Source organism: Bemisia tabaci, chromosome 3, assembly GCF_918797505.1.
Source record: "Bemisia tabaci chromosome 3, PGI_BMITA_v3".
In the NCBI taxonomy this organism is placed as follows: domain Eukaryota; kingdom Metazoa; phylum Arthropoda; class Insecta; order Hemiptera; family Aleyrodidae; genus Bemisia; species Bemisia tabaci.
Window position 1 is genome coordinate 54,940,780 of NC_092795.1, and position 20,556 is coordinate 54,961,335.

General features: G+C 39.3%; 1 protein-coding gene across 1 annotated transcript; it reads right to left on the reverse strand.

Moving 5' to 3' along the window:
• Window positions 1–234: 234 nt before the first annotated feature.
• On the reverse strand, window positions 235–20,090 carry LOC109033047 (sodium-dependent neutral amino acid transporter B(0)AT3). The gene is made up of 10 exons (XM_072298851.1): window positions 19,836–20,090; window positions 17,715–17,939; window positions 12,503–12,613; window positions 10,866–11,107; window positions 9,611–9,752; window positions 8,196–8,397; window positions 5,781–5,940; window positions 4,927–5,089; window positions 2,725–2,925; window positions 235–557 (listed from the first exon to the last, which is right to left on the reverse strand). Exons 1-10 carry the CDS (start codon window positions 20,040–20,042, stop codon window positions 423–425), a joined length of 1,788 nt encoding a protein of 595 aa, XP_072154952.1. The 5' UTR covers window positions 20,043–20,090; the 3' UTR covers window positions 235–422.
• Window positions 20,091–20,556: the final 466 nt, after the last annotated feature.

Consider the following 20,556-nt stretch of genomic DNA (forward strand, 5'->3'; position numbering starts at 1 on the left):
CTTTTTTGGATCAAAGAAAATAGGAAAAGAAATGTTGAAACATCGCAATGGAGATACGTGGCTTTGCACTTCGACTATTGACATGTGATATATCAGAATAATTTATCATAATATCTAGAAGTACCGAACAGTCTTTGATTAGCCTCCAGTTCTTTTAATTGAAAGGAAACAATTTTTATGACGTGGAGAAGTCATGGCATCAATGCTGATTGAGTGCTTCCTTCATTTTCTTTCTCTGAGGCCCAAGAACCATACCTAAAGTTGACAGCAAGAAACCAGGCACCAAGATTCTGCCAATATATCCACATCTCTAATAGGCATGTGAAAGAAAAAGTGGTTTCCAAAGTAACAGTTTTTGTAAGGAGAAGGAAAACCTGTGTACGTTACGGTCCCAATTCCAAAAGTCACAATAATTGACCTCTTTAGAAATCCATTATCTCTAGTTTGAAGGTTTTGCCAATCCGTTGATTAGCTATTGTGTTGGTCATTGTTGGTCCATCATCTTCATCATTATCTTCATCATCCAGATCATCTGGAGAGTCTCTAAATTCATCAGACTGAAAATTCAATGAATAAATAAGAAATATGATTTCGATCACAGCCAAAAGTAAGTACTTGCTTATTATATCAATCGGAAAATTCCAACCATGAATGAACGTACCAATTGCACCGCATTAAACAGAAAAGAACTAAGCTACATCAGCTGTCACCCAATTTAATTTTTTATATGAAAACCCAAGTAGCACAGATTGCAATACGTAGCAATTACATAGGAAAAATATTGCAAATTAACTGAATGTTGTGAATGTTGCCTACCTCCTATTTGAAGGGGCCCCATTTATTGAATCTTATTGCAATAAAATTGAAATACGTTGCAATTTTTCATTGCATTGCGTATTGCCTATCTTTCTGACACATGGAGCTCATTTCATTTGTTGCGTGTTCTCACACTGCCAGGAGTTGGGTATTTTGTTGACATAAGACAAACTTAAAGCGGACGCCAACCCTAAAATCGTAAATGAGATAGTATTAAAAATTGAAGCGGGAAGGTATAAGAAGCAAAATGGCTCCGTCCCGAATGAAATATTGAGGTTGCCGTCCCTTGTACCTAAGGACATGCACATAAACAGACATAGACATAAGGTAACATAAAACGTAAGAATATCAGGCAAAATGTACATAGATTGATTCCCAATAAATCCGTCCGATTTTTGGTGAGATGCTGGTTTTATACGATCAATGGAACGAGTTCCAAGCACCAGAAAGCTAGACAAAATTTGCGATGCTGAGAAAAATTGCAATTTATTTTAATTTTATTGCAATGGATTTCGATAAGAGGAGCTCCTTCAATTAGCAGATAGGCAACACAGACAGCTCTCTGATACAAAGCAACATAATCTTCTAATTTCTATACGTCGTCTTAATTCACTTTTTTTCTTTTTTTTCTCGTTCTTCTTATTTTTTCCTTATCCTCTCTCTCATCCTCTTTCCTTTCACTCCTTCGTCTTTCTTTTCCTTCTACTTCCTCTTTCCTTCGCTTCCTCCTTTTTCTTCTTCTTTATCTCTCCTTCTTCCTTCTCTTTTCTTTTTCTGCTTCTCCCTCTTTGTTCTCCTTCTTCTTCCTCTCTTCTTTTATTTCTTTCTCCGTTCTTATCGTTCATTGCTCTTCTGATTATCGAAAGATCATTTTAACAACTTGAATACCTAAGTCGACTCGATACTTATAGACTTTATGGTGTCTCTGTCTACAACTAATTTGCCGACGGATACCGCTTGCCTCAATGTGGGGATGATACCACTATTCGACCACTTAGGAGCTCGTGTTGCCTACACTAAACATTGAAGGCGAGCTTTCATGACGTTATGGTACCTAACCTCCTCGTGTTCGGTGAAAAGTTATTTATGAGTGCGCTCCGTTATTACCAGCGCCTAGATACCGACAGTGAAAACTACTAGACTACGTATCTCGTTTGTGGCGTTTAGAAATCTCCACCTCAGTTTTATTTTTTTGAAAGAGAAGAAATCAATATCACTCCTTTTTACGCAGAGTTTTCTCCGCTAAGAGAGGAGAAATCAGGGAAAGTTTTCAATAATTAATTTCGAGTAGTGTCTTCATTTAAAAAGTACGAGTAAAGTATGACAGGGAGTCTAACGTTGTAAACCGAGGTACGTGGTTTGGTAGTTTCACCGTCGATATGTATATGTGGACGTACCTATTTCTGGCAAATGGAACTATGTGCATCATGACGTGAGCCCTGTTATGCATACTACATTATTATGGGTCTCGGGGCTCATGTCTTGATGCTTATAGTTCCGTTTGGCAGAAATACGTCCATTTAATACCTGTACTACCTATAAACGGATGTGCGCTATACATAGGTGCATACATTTGCAAAACACAATACTTAGATATCGACGGCGAAACTACCAAACCACGTATCTCGGTTTGCGACGTCGCAGACTTCCTGTCATACTTTATTTTTTAAACGAAAAACTACTTAACATCCAGTCTTGAAAATTTCTGTGATTTTTCCTCTTTGTGCGGAGAAAATTCCGTGAAAATTTCAAGGAATGATATTGATTTGGTCTACTTCAAAAAAATAAAATGTGAGCGTAGATTTTTAAACACCGCAAACGAGATACGTGGTTTGGTAGTTTCACCGTCGATATATCATATAAACCGTACGTAAGTAAGTGTGTAATTTTTAAGGAGAGGAAACTTACATCCACATCCGCCATCATTTCTTTTGTTGAAACGGTAGTATCTATTCGGCGGATTGCGCCCTGATGTATTGACATATCGTATTTAAGACACTGGAAGCGACGGAGTAAAAACACAAGTAATATTGGTAAAATAGAGGTAACAATCATTATCACAGCTATGGTCAGAACACTGCCTGGATACGGCGTTTCAATAGTTTGTCCCTGAAACAAATATTTTAATCATCGGTATAGTTTTTCACTTATAATGCTGCCTACTTAGTTTCAAATTTCCAACAATAATGAATTATTATTTCCAAGAAATTGAGGATTAATTTGGTATAAAGTTAGTAAATACATAGTAGGTAAGTAATATCCCGAGAGTGGGCACAAATTCGGTATATCTCGTATTAACGTTTCTAGTACGAGCGTAAAAACGCCTTCAAAAACTATGGGTATACAACCCCCACGACATGCATTCCTGAATTACGAGCTATCGCTCAGTCTTAGAACCTGGTTGCACGATACACAGGCTGCGATAGGATTGCGCGAATGCCCCCTTTCCCCCCTTTTTGGAGATGTATAGGATTGCGCGAATTTTTCTGGTACCGAAAGTGGAAGCCACGCGGCCGTCAACCACTAAAAAAAACTGCACGAAAAAAAATTGTAGAACAACCATGCTTAAGTTTTTTAAGAGATAAATGGATGCAAAAATCCGACGGGTGCACCCGAAAGGAAGCGTATATTTATCTCTGATTGCGACGTTAGACACCGCTTGTATGCTTTATTTTCAATAAATGTTTTTTAAAAGCTACACTCAGTTTTTCTGACAATAAGTTTCCGTGAATTTATCTATAAATGATCTCAAATATAAATATCGAAAATTTCGAAGCGATATTTTCTTTCGTTCTATTTTCTTTTAATGTAACCAAAAAAAATTCAATATCATTCGAGTTTCTGAATCGTTACCACGAGGATACATATTTTCCCTTTAATTATGGCAAAAACTGGAGCAGAAAGTCAAGAATGACGACACGTCAGTCCTACAGCATTCCTACAGTCTTGTATGCGCTAATATGCGTTTCACGCCAATTGACCGACTGCACTGCGTTTGGTGCAATGCGAGAAGTATTCATGCAGTCTTGTAGGCGCTGATATGAGCTTGACGCCGACCGCACTGTTTGGCGCAATGCGTGAAGTATTTCTAAAGTCTCGCAGGCGCTAATATACGTTTAACGCCGGCCGCGCTGTGTTCGGAGCGATTATTCAAACTCGCGGTAGAATAATCGCGGCATCGAATAATAGAGCTTAAACGGCCATGTTGTGTTGCGACGCCGGTATGAGCATTCCAACGTTGCCTCGTTCCTCCCGATTGAATATGTTTTCTGAGAAAAGTTAGGAAAGTTCTTTATACCCACGACCATTATTCAATCTTTTCACTTCATTTATGATCAGAAGGTAAGACATTGATGACTTGTCAACAAGCTAACCTAAACTAGCGTTAACATAAAAATGCGTTCATTTTCCGACTGTTTCCTGTTTTGCCAAACTTCTACCTTAAATTATCTTCATTTTAAATTCGCGCATTCCTGTCGCAGACGTTAACGTTTTTATTCGCGCAATCCTTGTGCCTTTTTTGCGTAATCCTAATGTATTGTATTTTCTTAGACCTTTCGCGCAATCCTGGATTACCGGTTGCGCAGGAGCGCTCCTAACTATAACATAAATTGATCTGGAATTCCTTGGAATGCGATTAAACGAAAACATAGAGACGTCGATTGATTAATAGTAAAGCGATCGCCGTGAAAACTGACATAATTTAATGAAACATTAATTAAATACTTTAAGGTGACAGAACCGAATTGGGATCTATAAACGATATACTCTGTAAGATCTAAGTATTATTTCTTTATGACACTCATCGATAATTGACTGAGGGAATTATCACTGAAACACAATAATTAAGGTAAATTTTTGCATAATACATTCAAGTAGGTATGACCCAATTTATTCTGTGACTCTGCTGTCTCGAAATTCTTAAAATTCAATGATCTTTTTCTCTTCTAATTCTCTCAATAATTCTTACTATTTGTGGCGAAAAAACTGAGTAATGAACAGTGCATTTCATTACACTTATTCGAGTATCCCAGTTCGAAGATGTTAAAGTATAGAGCGATGGCTCCATATTGATCAAACAAGGAGAAAACCCCAAAAAATTTTCCTTACCGTAGATGCATCCCATGCACCGTATTTAGGAGTGTGTAAAAATCTGAATGCAATTGACGAAACCAGTATACATGACATTATGAGCGGTGCCAAAAACCTCCACGTAACCTGCCAGTATATACCCGGCCTGTATCCTGTCATGTCATATATATCTTGAGTGAACCTAGGGACAATGAGGTAATATCAATTAATACATTTCGGGAAGAATTATCATCCAGATTTACATCGACCGAGACATGGAATTAATGTCTTGCCAAGATTTTTACTAAACAAAATATAAAAGCTTGGACCGATTATGAATGCAAATATCTGTAAATCTTTGATATCCTGTGAAAAAATGAACTGACTCGTATCTTCTCTATGTACCTACATGTAGATTATACTAAAATGAAAGCTAATAAGCTAATAAGCTATGAGGCTTTATTCGAATAGCTATTTGAATAAAATAACATGAAAATTCATATCGATGGCCAAAGTGCGAAACCATGTACCTCTATTACGATGTTTCAAAATATCCGCTCCTATCATATTGTTTCCAGAAGAAACAAGCTAATTGATTTACTTGGGATTCATACAGAATATTCTGCTGACAGAAAATAAAAATCAAGGAAGTTTTCAAGAAATTACCATCACTTTTTTTCCAAAGAAAAAATAAATTATGACAGGAAGTCTGCAACGTCGCAAAAGGAGATGCGTGCCTTCGCACTTTGGCCATCGATATGTGATTTTTCATGCACGAAATATTCGGGTTGTCGACACTCTGGAAGATAAATTTGTGATTATCGAAGAACAATTTTTTAAGGCATATCGTATTTTAACATTCTGTAACTATGTAGGTAGAGTATAATTCTTACTTTTGATGACCGTAAATAAACATCACAGACAGCATTTCTAGCAAAGCGATCATCACAAGACCAATTGTTCCGGCAAAGGAGTCAAACATTTTAAGCCAATATTCACCGGCACCGGTTGTGAAAATCAATCCCACGAGAAAACAAATGAGACACACGGCACCTGTGAACAAAGGTAATAAATGAGAACAGCGTACTTGAATATATTTTACGAGCAATCTGTAGTTACTTCTATTTTATTTGCGCAATTTTACAGTTTTTCTCTCGATTTGCACTTCAAAGAAAAATGCATTTGTTGCTTGCCCAGGGGCCCGCGCCTCCTTACCCCCCCCCCCCCCCCTCACGCACAACATACTTTGGCTTCTTAGGGGCCTGGGGGGCGGCTCCGGCTTTTTCGCCTGAAGTCAATGATTCGCCTTCAAATGGCCGGGTATGCAAAATGACTGCCTTGACGCACGATTAGTGGTATCAGGATTTTGCATTATGTTTACGGATCGATTTGAAGGCGCTCTTCTGTATCCATTGTGAGTAGCCTTTTACAACGATGTTGACCAAAAAGTTCATAATTTTGGGTTTTAAATCGATCCGCATATTCGAAAAACGCCGAGGAATATTATTTTGAAAAAATAATAAGATTGTTTTTGGTTTCTACGGCTTATTTCAAAGAAGAGAGCGCAAGCGGCTGGATCAGATTGTGTATTTTAAGTCCCTTGGTTCGGTCATCGTATTCTGAAGCGAAACTGAAAGAGTCGCCGTTTACAAGATCGCAACTTACTCAAAAGCGGTTTTGAATTTAAAAAGTTTCGTACGGATAAAATGAGCTTTCGTTGATTAACTGTGAATAATCAAAATTGAAGAAAAGGTACTTTGTCAACTGGTCCATAGGAAAGCGGAAAGCATGGATGGATGGAGCATCGATGACAAACTAAATCTTATCTGATAAAGAATTTTAAGTGTGAAACCCTTTTTTCAGTCTTTAAATGATCCAAATCCACCAACAAGTTTAAAACACCAATTGCAAAAATGCGTATCTCCTGATGAAGTGTCGATTCTTAGTGGCAAAAACGCGAACCTCGGCATTTCTGCCGTATTTTCTAACAGTTCGAGAAATTATTGAAACTGCTAATGGAGTTTGAAAAAACATCTTATTCTTGCTATCCTCAAGAATTATTACCCTTCTACGACAATAAAGAGGAATGCAGACAGTTCTTTTACTCTCCTGGAAAATCGTGTTTTCCGAGATTCGCACTTCTGTTTTTTTACCATCGATAACGTGCTTTAGTATTGTTTCATTAACATTTGCACAGTCAGTGATTGTGATTGTTCAGTCAGTAATTTTTTTTTTCTCATTAATTTCTTCACAAACATTCTCAGGTATATAAATTGCAGGCAATTAGCAATCGCCGGCAAATTGCAATCTATTCGTGTTTAATTAACAAATTAAATCGTTTTAAAGTGAAAAAACGATATTGGAAATAGGGATTATTATGCTTTGAATTCAAACATACGTTAGCCCTTCCTTCTTGGATACATGGTGCCAGCTAGCACACTCGCGAGTTCGTAAAATGCCATCAATAATATGTGTTAGGTTCGGTTAAGCAACTAAACTAACTCCTTGGCATAGCGGAAGGTATCGCTGGATTTGAAGGTGTTCCGAGTTGAGGTCGTGCCTTGAATTTCTCCGCTAAAGAACGCATACGATAGATACTATACGTATCATTTGAGTGTCAGCTGCAGCCCGTGGCCGGTGCGCGGGCAGTTATCACAAGTGCATTAGAACCCCCGCGGTGTCTTGCCGCGCCGGCCGGGGAGAACACTGAGAACAGTGGATTCTCATATCCGCAGTTTTTACAAATAACATGGTTTTCAGTACATATCTCGCCGGAAAATTACGCTGGAAGTCTGAAACTGTGCACAGACATTCTTAAGCAGGGCTCCAGAATTCGAAAAAAGCGTTTGCCCTAAAAATGACGGATGTCAGAGACCGCAATTGTTTCATATATGTCCTCATATATTGTGCTTATCAAATTTGTAAAGCACCTTACTTCACTTTCAGTAACGTCCTTCCAGAAAAAACGGATGGTGCTCACTTATTAAAAGTTGGTTAAAGGATTGAAACGTTAAAAAAAGACGCTAAAGAGGAATTTTGGTAGCATCACTCGGTAATAGGATGCACTTACCCTTGCGGAATAGCATTCCGTCGATAAATCAATTAATGAACATTTGTCGGTCACGAGGCCCCAGGCCTCTCTTCGATTAACCCACTCAACTGAAACCAGTGAAATACTTAAACTGTTGCAAGCAGCTATTAGTGCTTCTGAGTCACTAACATTGCCTACCAGCTTATTGAAGGCGAACTGGTGAGATCAGAGATACACGTGGTCGAGAGAAGTAACATAATTCATGCTTGGTATTCACCTGTTAAAATTGGTTTCCGAATCCTTTTAAAAATTTCTATGTCAAAAATTGTGCACAACATGCCCTCCAGTATCCCGATCTGAGATCCGAGGCCCAGAGACAGCAACATCATGAAAAAAATGACCGACCAGAAAGGTGCACCGGGTAATTCTACCATGGCTTGCGTAAAGACTATGAATGCTAAACCAGTGCCCTCTGCCGCCTGAAATTTGAAACAAGTCAATAGATAAATATAATTGAACGAGAAACGTTGCTTAAACAAGAGATTGAAACCGACAATGCATGCAGCACCTTTCTTTTCCTGCTTTCTCTCGTGCTTTGCTATGGGACGGGTTTCAGACCCTGATGGATTGGGGTATGAGTGAGCTCATTTTTGCACCACCATGATTAGGACACAACAAACAAACGAACAAAAAAAAAATGCAATCAGTAATTGAACAAAATTTGACGTTTTTGTCTGAGTCAGAAAATGTTTTTCACTGATTGAGTAAAGCTGGAAAATGTTTTTGCATTGAAGGAGTTCTTAAATATTCCCATTGACGTGCATACCAACGTCTGTTTCTTGAGAAGTTTTTTCAAAACAATCTTCTCAGGAAAATTTGAATATCGCTATTAAAAACAAACGGATGCGACAAAAAAATTCAAAATCAACAGTATACCAGGAAAAGAACTCGAAAATCGAAAAGTCAAATAGAAAATAAAAAGAGGAAAATTGAAAACTTGTACGTCATGTTTTCACGAAGTCACAGCACAGCGTTACAGTCGTAAACTGTTTGTTTTGCAGATTGTAACTGGAATTCCATAACCTCAGACCCTATACTGCCAAGTTTCATCGGCTGAATTTGTTTTCAATGGTAGTAAACAATTTTTGGACAAGCGGAATTTTTTTGTTACGTATTTTTGACATCGTGTACCATCTGCTGATGGAAAATATCAAATTTTAGATACAATTTTCCCCCCAAAGTAGCGGTAATAATACCATAAATTCAGGGGAACATGTAAATCCACATTTAAAAAATCTGCCCTTAAATTAAGCCAAAGTGAAATCTTCGTAATAAGCCATGATAGTCGAATCTTTCAGAGTTTTGCAAACGAGGAAGGAAAAAAATCTGCCTGAGCGCCAAGTTTGCGGAAGATATCTGACCTTGAAGTGCAACAGTATAATATCATTGCCTTGAGCTTCAAAGGACGGCATCTTATTTTATATTTCGATTGTAGGACTTTGACGTTTGAAATAATGAAAGTTATAATTATTTAATTTCCAATCTGCAATATATCATAGGTGTAACGCACAACATCTGAGGCGCGAAGCGCTTCGGGGGGTTGGACTACGAAGCGGTCAGAGGGCGCACCCCTTAGTTATAATAATGATTAATATTCAATTAAGATTCCGTGATACTCATTGCAATACTAACTTGATCGAGTTGTTTCGAAAGACTACATTCTTCAAGCTTCAGGTCAGGTTTCCCCTGATGGTGAGCTATTAGCGACTCATACTCATCTTGAGTTATATCAATACTGGGTATCAAACCAAGGAAGTGCAGTCTGTGTTTGTTGCTGTAAGAGAAAATTGACAGTTCTTTAATGTTCAGAGATTTTCAAGTAAAAAGCGATAGAAGCTATCTAGGATTTGCCATGCTGTGAACAAAATATTCAAACGACGCCGAGGATCTCAAGTATCCAACTTTCCTAAACATATTTCAGAAAACCTTCATAGTTGTGCCTTTTGCTGGCATAAAGTTTATTGTTCCGTACAATCTTTGCGGAAGCACTTTTTGTTCTATTATTCAGTGCGATTTGAATCGTAACGCTTGGATGCAACTATTCGATCTTTGTGGATGTGTGGGTTGCATGCGAAGAAATGCAGGCGCGTCAGTTTTTTTGTCCACGCATTGACGCTGCGGCTGTGCCGTTTCAACTCAGTCGTGAGACATTGCATCAACCATCGTTCTTCTGAGGAAAAAACGTACTTGCAATTCAACGTAGCCGAATTTCCACCCTTATATTAAAATTTTGGGCATTTCTAACGGGAAATTATTTAGTTGATTTTACTCTTTCATCACACGTAAAAATCGGCGAAATTTTAGACAAAAATTGCACGATCATCTTCATGGTAAAAATTGAATTTTTTAAGTCAATTTTGCAATCTCGGAAAAAAGTTACGTTCTCTCGTCTGGAAAAAGACGAAATTGACGCTAAATTGAAGCAAGGGGATAAAAGGGTTTTTAAGTCGATTACTAACGGTAGAGGTCGAAATTTCGAGGAAGGATGGTTGTACCTTGAGCGAGAACTATGTGGCATGAAAGAAATTAGACGAAACTCAGCAAAAAGAGACCACAAGCTCAAATGGATTGCATTTTGCAAAAAGGAACCACGAGCATTTCAACGTCGCTAAGATTGTGCAACTATTTTCACCTTAAATATAAACTGATCGCCTAAATAAGTTCTATCTTTACTCCGATTAAACCACAAATTCAAGTCAAAAATTACCCTTGTAAATTTAATTTTTTGCATGATTTCAGTGATTTTATAGCAAAGAGTGTAAGTTGCACAATCCTAGCAACATTGGAATGCTCTTGGTTCCTTTTTGCAAAATTCAATCCAAATTATTATCTTTGGTTCATTCTTGTTAAGTGGCATGGACTGATTGAACTCAGAGTTTATACTCACCTTTCTATACATTTATCAACGTTGCTCATAGCTTTAAAACCTAGGATTGCGAAAACTACGATACTAGCGTAAATGGCGGTGAGCGCGTTGCAGATGGATACCAGGATCACATCACGAACGCAGTTGTTTTTGGGCGGGTTGTAGCTACCGAAGGCAATCAATGACCCAAAAGCTAATCCGAATGAGTAGAAGACTTGCGTCGCTGCATCCATCCACACGGTAGGGTCCAGCAGTTTCTCGACCTGAAAAACGGATGGAAAAAAATTAGAGTACCTGTACAGGGAGAGTACCGACGGATCGGTTAATGGAGGGCTTAGGCCCAAAAGTGCAGCCACCCTTCTAACCAACTTCTAACGCACAAAATTTCCACTGCCAGTCTGCAGATTCCAATTCTAACTAAGATGCGTCAAGAATGTACAGAAATGAGCGTTCTTCCGCGAAATTGAGTAAAAATTTATGCAAAAACTGAGTCAAACACGTGCTTAGTGAAGGACGGTTCGTAACAATAGTATCTGTAAATCGCTCTGAATAATTGAAATTCACTAGGTTGGCTGCCCTTTTGGGCCCAAACTTTATTCGCGGAGAAATCGGTGAAGGCCTGATGGACTTTCGGAGTTTCAGATCTGTCGGTACTTCTCCCTATACAGGCACTCTAGAAAAAATGTAAAATCTTTCAATTGCAAGGATGTCTCTTTAGTGGCTCAAGCCAGGAAAAACTTATGCCTACTTCAGAGAAAAATGAGAACTTCCGTTGATCGACGTTTGACTTTTGCTTACCGCTCTGCCATGTTAAGGAAAAACGGCGTATAAGCATTCGAACGTTGCCTTTCCTCTCAGAAAATATCTGTTTCAGAAGAAAGTTTTTTGGAACAAAATCCTCCGAAAAATCGAAGAAAGCGTATATTTATCTCTGATTGCAACGTTTGCAACAAAAGCTACACTCAGTTTTTCTGAAAAGTTCCGTGAATTTATCTATAAATGATCTCAAATAGAAATATCGAAATTTTGAAGCGATATTTTCTTTCGTTCTATTTTTTTTAATGTAACAAAAAATTCAATATCATTCGAGTTTCTGAATCGTTACCACGAGGATACATATTTTCCCTTTAATTATGGTAAAAACTGGAGCAGAAAGTCAAGAATGACGTTACGCAGTCCTACAGCATTCGCACAGTTTTGTCGGTGCTAAAGTGCGAGTCACGCCAATTGACCGACTGCACTGCGTTTGGCGCAATGCGAGAAGTATTCATGCAGTCTTGTAGGCGCTGATATGGGCTTGACGCGCGCCGGCCGACCGCGAATCCTCCGAAAAATCGGAAGGGAAACGTTCACGAATTTTTCTGCAATTTTGTCGTTTTTTCGAAGGAAATTTGGCAACGCCTGATGGCTCATACGGCGTTTTTCCTTAGCACGGCAGCGCTAAGCGGCAGGCGGATTGTTCCTTTTTTAATCGGATATGTTTTTCTTTCTTTCTTTCTTTCTTTTTTCCTTTTGTGAGGGCGTGTATGTTTGTGTATCAATGTACATAACTAATACCTCTATGTCATTCGTCATTTTGTTACATCCCGCAAAGCATTATCTGATGTCAAAACCGAGTAAGTGCCTGATGAGCCAATTATTTCTTTTCGATCACTTACCTTTGGCGTGTACATATGTGCAAGCCCGGCGCTGGCTCCTTTTAAAGTGATGCCTCTGATGAAAAATATCGTCAAAACGATATACGGGAACAAAGATGTGAAATACACAACCTGTAAACGAAATAAAATGTGATTTTACAAGATAAAAAAATTGCCGTATATTTCTTCCGGATGGACCACTAGAAAAAGTGCGCATGTAAGCATTATGATATCGATGGCTAACGCACAGTACCGCCCATCTGCAAACGGACGATTTTGCAGAATGAAGAGAAAACTTCGTAATTTTTGTACTTTTAAGGTTCGCGTTGCATTTTTTCCATACGTTACAGCGTCATTGAAGTGCTTGTCTGCAGAATTGGACAAAAATTGAAATCACCAGCTCGCGTATATGATACTATAAAATGCGGAAAAGTCGCTAACTCTTCTTTGCCAAAATTTCAATCAGGCGGTTTTGTTCGTTAGCCATCGCAATGTTCTTTTATCAAAATTTAAGATTGAACGCGATTTGCACCGCGAAAATTACTTCAAATACAGACATTAAAACCGCAGGTTCACTAAATTAGCTTTTCACCGACAAGGGTGGATAGGCAAGCCTTTCCAACGCCGCACGGTGATCGTGTCATGGGAGAAGCTAGACAAAATTTGGAAACTTTAAAAGCTTCTAACTCTGTTCATACGAAACGTGAAGGTTTTTTAAAGTGGTTCAATCGGTCCCCTCGTGAGATTTTCATTGAGAGGCACCCTTAAAATGTAAAATTTGACGAATTAAACATCCCAATTTGATGTCCGACCTCTCTGATAGACTCAATCCACTGTGAGCCGCCCTGGCAGTTTTCGACGATGCACATGTCAAGTACTCCGTCCTGAGGGTTGAGTGGGAATGATAGGGAGGGTGGAGTGAATGGGCGGCAGAGAGCACATTTTTGACGCCTATACGATTCCTTCCCACCTCAAATTAATGGTCAAATGAACGTATTTCTGAAAAACGGAACTATGTGCATTATGACGTGAGCCCTGTCATGCATATATTCTTATGGGTCTCAGGGCTCATGTCTTAATGCACATAGGTCCGTTTGGTAGAGATACGTCCAAATGTTCCACATAACGTCGTTTTCCGCACGAAAGAACGTAACTACATTCCAATGTTGCCAAATTTCCTTTCGTAAATTGCATTTTAACCAGAAAAGTATTGGGCATTTCTAACTGAAAATTTCACCGATTTTTCTTCCGATTTCATGCAAAAATCAGACAAATTTAGGTATAAATTGCACGCTTACATTTTTGTAAAATAAATTAATTGTTGGAGTCAATTTGGCAACCTTGGATTGGAGTTACGTTCCTTCGTGCGAAAGACGACGATAAGAGGCCCACGAGCGCAAAGGAAGATACGAATTCACCACTCGATTCGAAGTCAAGTGATTCAGTTGTTTGCCCTCGCCAACATGGCTTCAAAAGGCTCCTTTTCCGTTTTACAGCGGGAGCACTATTTTCTTACGGGGGGCTTTAATTGATTCTCCGCATGAAATGGCAACAGCAGGGAGTCGTCATGCTCCCTCTGTGCAGTGGGTCAAGGGGGAAGAGGGGAGGGGGTGAATTCAAAGGAGGTCAAAAGCATGTGATCGGTGCGGATGCCAAATTTTTGTCAGGAATTAATTTCACACTTGAGGTATATCTCTAAAAAGTTCAGGTGTGAACTCTTGCACAATTTCAACGTTTTCAGTTTGTGGAATGTGACATTAAAATGAAGAAAATGGTTGGATCTTCTTTCGTTGCAATTTTTTTTCTCTCGTCTATTAAGAAACGTTGAGACTACCCTTTTTTCAAAATTGAAAAGCCCGCACTGAAAAGAAAGATTGAAAGAATTTACCATTCCAATGGAAAATTCTACCAATCTTTTTTTGCAGTGCGTGGTCCGAGCACGCACTATCCTCAGATAGACGTGAAATTTTTTTACAAACATTAAAATTCACCAATAAATTTCAAACTCGTGTCTCCTCAATTAGTTTTCGCTCATTTCAAAATGAAGAATTGCACAAATATGACAGTTCGATTTTTAAAAAGTTGAAAAAATCCCGAGTTAAATGTATTAAAAGCTCTTCGCATACATATTATTTGGACGTATTTCTGCTAAACTGAACTAAGCGGCAAGTATAGGGGAAGATTAGGAATGTGGGTTGGATTGGCGGATGGAGCTTAACTATCGTACGAGCTCATTCCGTCCTATGCTCACAATGCGTTTTCATGGCGCTTAGTTCCGTTTGACAGATGAGACAAAACTCATAACTCTCCCCTCAAATTTTATACTGTGTTAATAAATAGGTAATTTTTGCTAACTTCGAGAAAATTTCTGTATATGTTTTTGAAGATTTCGTTGAACAAAATTCCGATTCACTACAATAATGACGGACGACTTAAATTTGAAGTTAAATTTTTCCTTTTGCACTATATTTTGCAATAAAGGAACTATTTCTGGCTCATTTCAGAAACAAGTATAAAGTTCGCATTAGTTCCTTCGGGTACACGTGTTTTTATGAATGAGTCGGAAATGGTATAGTTTCCAGTGACGTGGCGTGAATTGCGATGTATCGATTATTATGCCATTTAAACCTATGGTAAAGAATCGATTATTGAGGTGTTCGCTGCGAACAGCCTGTTTATCGATCCTTTTCCATAGGTTTAAATGGCATAACAATCTATGTATCGCAATTCACGCTACGCCACTGGTAGCTTCTAGTTGCAAATTGCAGTCCTTTTCTTTTTCGCATAATTGAACTTCATTTTGCTATTAGGAACTACAATCTCTGGCTCGATTTAGAAACAACGTAAGTGCATTGTTTTCCTATGCACGTGCGTGTTTTCACAAATAAGCCAGAAATTGCGAAGTTTCCAATTTCATAACGAAGACCAATTCCAATTCAGCAACAGTGGAGACAGCGAGGGGTCGTAGCTTCGCATCGCAGTGGTGAAATCACTGAGCCACCGTTTAATGCCATTATGCAAGTATCGATTCGGATTTTAAGCGGTGGAAATTTCACAAGCAAATATAACAAGCTTTTCGCGTGTTGTAACTGGACGGATTTATGCTGAAAGGAACTATGTTACACGCAAACCCCCATGCACATAGCTCCTTTTAGCACAAATACGTCCTACTTTGCTCGGATGACTCCTGCCATGACTTAGCCGTGACATTATGTCGTGTTCGTGCACGCAGCCCCTCGGATACTCTGCCGCGGCACGGAAAAACGCCGTATGAACCTTCGGGCGTTGCCAAATTTCCCTAATGAAACACGAATTTCCTGGTAAACTTATGAATATTTTCCTTCCAATTTTTCAGAATATATTGTTCGTAATTGCACCTGAAGTCCCGATAAATTTCAAGGAAAAATGTTCATAACGTTCTGCAAAAATAAACATTTTCGCGAAGGAAATCTGGCAACTCTCGAAGGTTCATACGGCGTTCTTCCTCAACACGGCAGTACTGGTCCCAGGATTCCCGTGGATTTTCAATTTGACGCCGCCTCTATCTCCGCGATATTAATATCAGTTTTTGAAGGGTGCGTGTCAAAAACCTGTTACTTTGCTATTCAAGATTCGGTTGAACGGAGCCAACCTACATTTTACGAAAATGACTATCATTTTAGATAAGGTTGAGCCGTGCCTCTTCTATTTGTATAAAATGCTGCAACTTCAGAGTATGTGACAGCTGCGCATATCCCAAAATCTAGTTTTACTGCCCTGATCCATGTAAATTAACCAAAAAGATCTGCCCGATTAGCAAGTATCTGAGTCCATCATCAATGGCGATTATGCTTCTCAAAAACACGTGATGGAAAACAAAAAAACGCCCCTGCCATTGCTTAACATGGTTTCCTCCCTTCTGATCAAGTGTAAAATACAAAGGGACCACATTTTGCAAAATGAAATGAAAAATATTATGGCGATGCCTAACTTTTTCATATTTTTACAATAAAATAGATAAGTAGGAAATGAAAACATTTCATCGTACTATAACCGAAAGAATTGAGGGGGCACTGTCGCTCAGATCCCCTCAGCACTGCCCCCGCCGCGCCGCGCCACGGGTGAGGCGATGGATGCCTAAAAAGTTAAAACGCCTTCAATTTCATGCGTATGCAACACGGACATCCGTAGAGCCCGAATAGTTGTATCTCTAGTTGTACCCAGGCGTTATAATGAGATCCGCTCAGTATCTGTCGCATACGAGTTAAGAAAAGAGATATGCAAACAACAGGACAGGGCACACACGACAGCAGGGTTGCGCAACTTTCCGCGACTTTATTGAGTCATGTTGCGATAGTTTTAGTTCCTAGGAATGAAAGGTCATGCACTACTTTGCTTGAGTTAGTTGAGTTCTTCATAAGTTGCAACGATCAAAAAGTCTTATTGAGAGTGCAAACTATGCCACTGTGGCGTGATTTAATTCTCTTTCGTGCTTCATTGACATCGTCCTTTCTGTGGCATTAGGGCGTGCGGTTTGAAAATGAGCCCTGTTGGCTGTATAATTACACTCTCTTCGGAGCTCATGAGGATTTAGAAGCTTTTTGGCTAATCTAAGATCCGATGTGGAAGTCATCGTCAGTTTCCAGAAAGTAATAATGAAAACTTCTGACGCATTTTTCTCAAAACACGTTTTTCGAAATGACCCCTTTTCCCAGAGGGCTCCTCAATGGAGGTAAGTATAGAGGGGGAAAAAGATAAGTACATCAGAGGAACGACCATTTGTGACAAGGTTAAACGAGGGGCTTGGAGGACAAGGCGCATAAGTGCAGTTTTTGAAAAAAAAAAATAAATGAGGTATTAATGATTTCATATAAAACTATAGTCTTCATGCATATTCTGTGAAAAATTTGCTCCTAAATTCTAATTTTTAACCATCAAAAAGTTAGTTTGAACTTTCTTTCCGCAATAAGGATCCATGAAATTTTGAGACTTCAAACACGTATTTTTCGAAATAGCAAAGATTGCACTTAGGAACCTTGTCCTCCTGGCCCCTCAAATTTACTATGTCTCGTAGTAACCCATTGTGTTCTTAAAAGGGTGGTAACTTAGTAAATGTACGAGTAAATACTCGGCATTTGAACAGATTTTGTTACTTTTTCTAATCTAGGTATGACTTTCAACCGTCAAAGCACGTCTCTGTAACAAGGTCAAACAGTCGACGGTCAACGTGGGTTTTTTGATAATTGTATTATACCTTTCCGGAAGACTGGATTCCTTTCATGACGATGAAAAACACGATGGTCCAGGCGAGGATGAGGCAGAGGACGATCCACCATTTGAGACCTTCGGGTTGATCAATGGCCGGCGAGACGTCCAATGTGGTCCTGTACCAGAAATACGCTGTTTCTGATGACTTCTCACATTCGGGAACGGCCGACCCGTTTGCCAGTTGTGGACAGCTAGCCCACGGAAGAGGACTCTGCAACAATGATAAATTGATATCATGACATCCCTGGATTACGGGCCTTTGGACGTACTCAAAATGCCGCTTCCACCGCAGTTTCGGGCAGTTGACCCAGATCACAGTCTACCCCCGCCTAGAGTGAGTTATTAATTCTGCTTCTCGGCTTTAGCCTGCATATTTTATGCCCATTATTAGAACGGGTGAGCACTGAGCCTTCATGGAGAACTTACGGTTTGATCTTCTCTTAAAACGGCAAGAATAAATCCTGGGTATGGCTGATCTGAGACATCTTGTATTCCTTTAAGGGGCCGTCCCTATAATTTACGTGCCTACAACGCTTTTTTCCGGCATTTTTGAGTCTCCCCCCCCCCCACCCCTTTTGTAACGCTTTCATGACGTAGGTCTTCATCCTTCAATGCGTATAAACAAAATGGCTTAACGCTCTCCTCGCCCCCTTCCCCTCCCACTCTGGAGCGTTACGTGAATTAGGGACGTCCCTTAAGAGAATATTTTTTTTCTCTATATAATTGACGCTAATCATTAGAAATTTCGTTTTGTTTGGAGTTTGACTCGATCTGCGAGTAAATTGACTCAACTTATCTTTAATATGCAAAAATAGTATTTCACTTTTAAAAATTTTGGAGTGAACCTATGTACAGGGTGTCTCACGAAAAAGGAGCCACTTTGAATATCTGCCGAACGCGTCGGAATTTCGAAAAACGGTAAAAGACGTGTTCGTTTATATCGAGGGGGACACCTTTTGACGTATTTGATATTTTCTCAAACCGCGGGAGGGGCGCGAAATTCCGACGCGTTCGGTAGATATTCGAGGTGGCTCCTTTTTCGTGAGACACCCTGTGTATTGGAGTCTACATAAACCTAAATACTCCGAGTGCTACACATACGGAGCGGCATTTCTTTCCATATAGGCATGACTTACACTATTCCGGAGCGGAATGCGCACTCGGACTCCGGCACCAAAAACTCCTCGATTTTTGACAGTGTATATTGGATCCCGTTTAGCATAAGGGATCCAAGCCACATCAGCTATTGCCAAATATAATTGGGCAATTTAATTTTTTACAAGAGAACGTTTGTGGCGATTTCTTTGAAAATTTTAAGGAATTTGTTTCACGCTATGCAGAAAATTCGTTGAAATTGGCACAAATATCCGCACAACCGTTTTCATGTACAAAATTGAATTGCACGATTGAATTTGGCAATAGCGGATGTGGCTCGGTTCCTTTCTGCTTAACGCGGTTCTATTTTTCTTAACCGTGTGGCTATCAAGCTATGCAACGAGAAAATGATGATATTGTTGGCATTGCTTGATAAATCTGTAGATGAATGATGTATCGACGGTGTAAGTCGGCGGTCACATAACTCGGTTTGCGACGTCGCAGACTTCCTGTCATACTTTATTTTTTAAACGGAAATTTACTCAATGGCAATTCTTTAAAACTGCCGTGATTTTTCTTCTCTGTGCGAAGAAAACTCTGCAAAAACTACAAGGAATGATGTCAATTTGTTCTTCTTTAAAAAATAACATAAAGACGGATATGTTCAGACACCACAAACGAGATATCGACGGTGAAACTACCAAACCACGTATCTCGGTTTGCGACGTCGTAGACTTCCTGTCATACTTTATTTTTTAAATAAATAACTACTGAACGTCCAGTCTTGAAAATTTCTGTGATTTTTCCTCTTCGTGCGGAGAATTTTCTGTGAAAATTTCAAGGAATGATATTGATTTGGTCTACTTTAAAAAAATAAAATGTGAGCGTAGATTTTTAAACACCGCAACCGAGATACGTGGTTTGGTAGTTTCACCGTCGATATGTGATTGCAGACTTGCACCGTCGATATGTATCTAAAATGAACATGAAAAAGGAGAAATGAGTGGATTACCTGAAACGAGTTGAATAGGTAATAAAAACACCATGTAATGATGACATTATAGTACAGAGCAACGAAGAAGGTAACGATACAGCTGGCTATGCCGATGCCGCCGAGCCAGGGGTGAATCGTGTTCCACACCCCCAGAGAGCCGAGCCGCATTTTTTGGCCGATCCCCAGCTCGATAAGGAACAGTGGGATTCCTTCCAACACGAGCATAATGGCAAACGGAATGAGGAACGCTCCTAGAACAGAAAAGAGTACATATCATTAAAATAAGATGATATTCTTACAGCTGCGGAGAATACCAAATGAACTAAATGCCCATCGCTCTGAGAGTTGCTGTAATTTTTATGCACCGTGCCGCATTTTTTCTCACCGTTTCGATGCTGGAACTATTCTTTTGTAATTATTTTTTTAAGGATGACATTATTCGTCGGTACCATACCTTCAAACGGATCGTGTTTAGCAGAAAGGAACCAAGACATATCAGCCATTGCCAAATTTAACCGGGCAATTTATTTTTTTACAAAAGTACGTTTGTGCGGATTCCTTTGAAAATTTTAAAGGATTTACTTCGTGCTATGCAGAAAATTCACTTCAATTTGCACGAAACGCGCAGCCGTTTTCATGTAATAAAGTAAATTGCCAATATAAATTTTGCAATAGCGATGTGATTTGGTTCCTTTCTGCTTAATGCTGTCCAAATACAGCATTATTCGTCGGTACCATA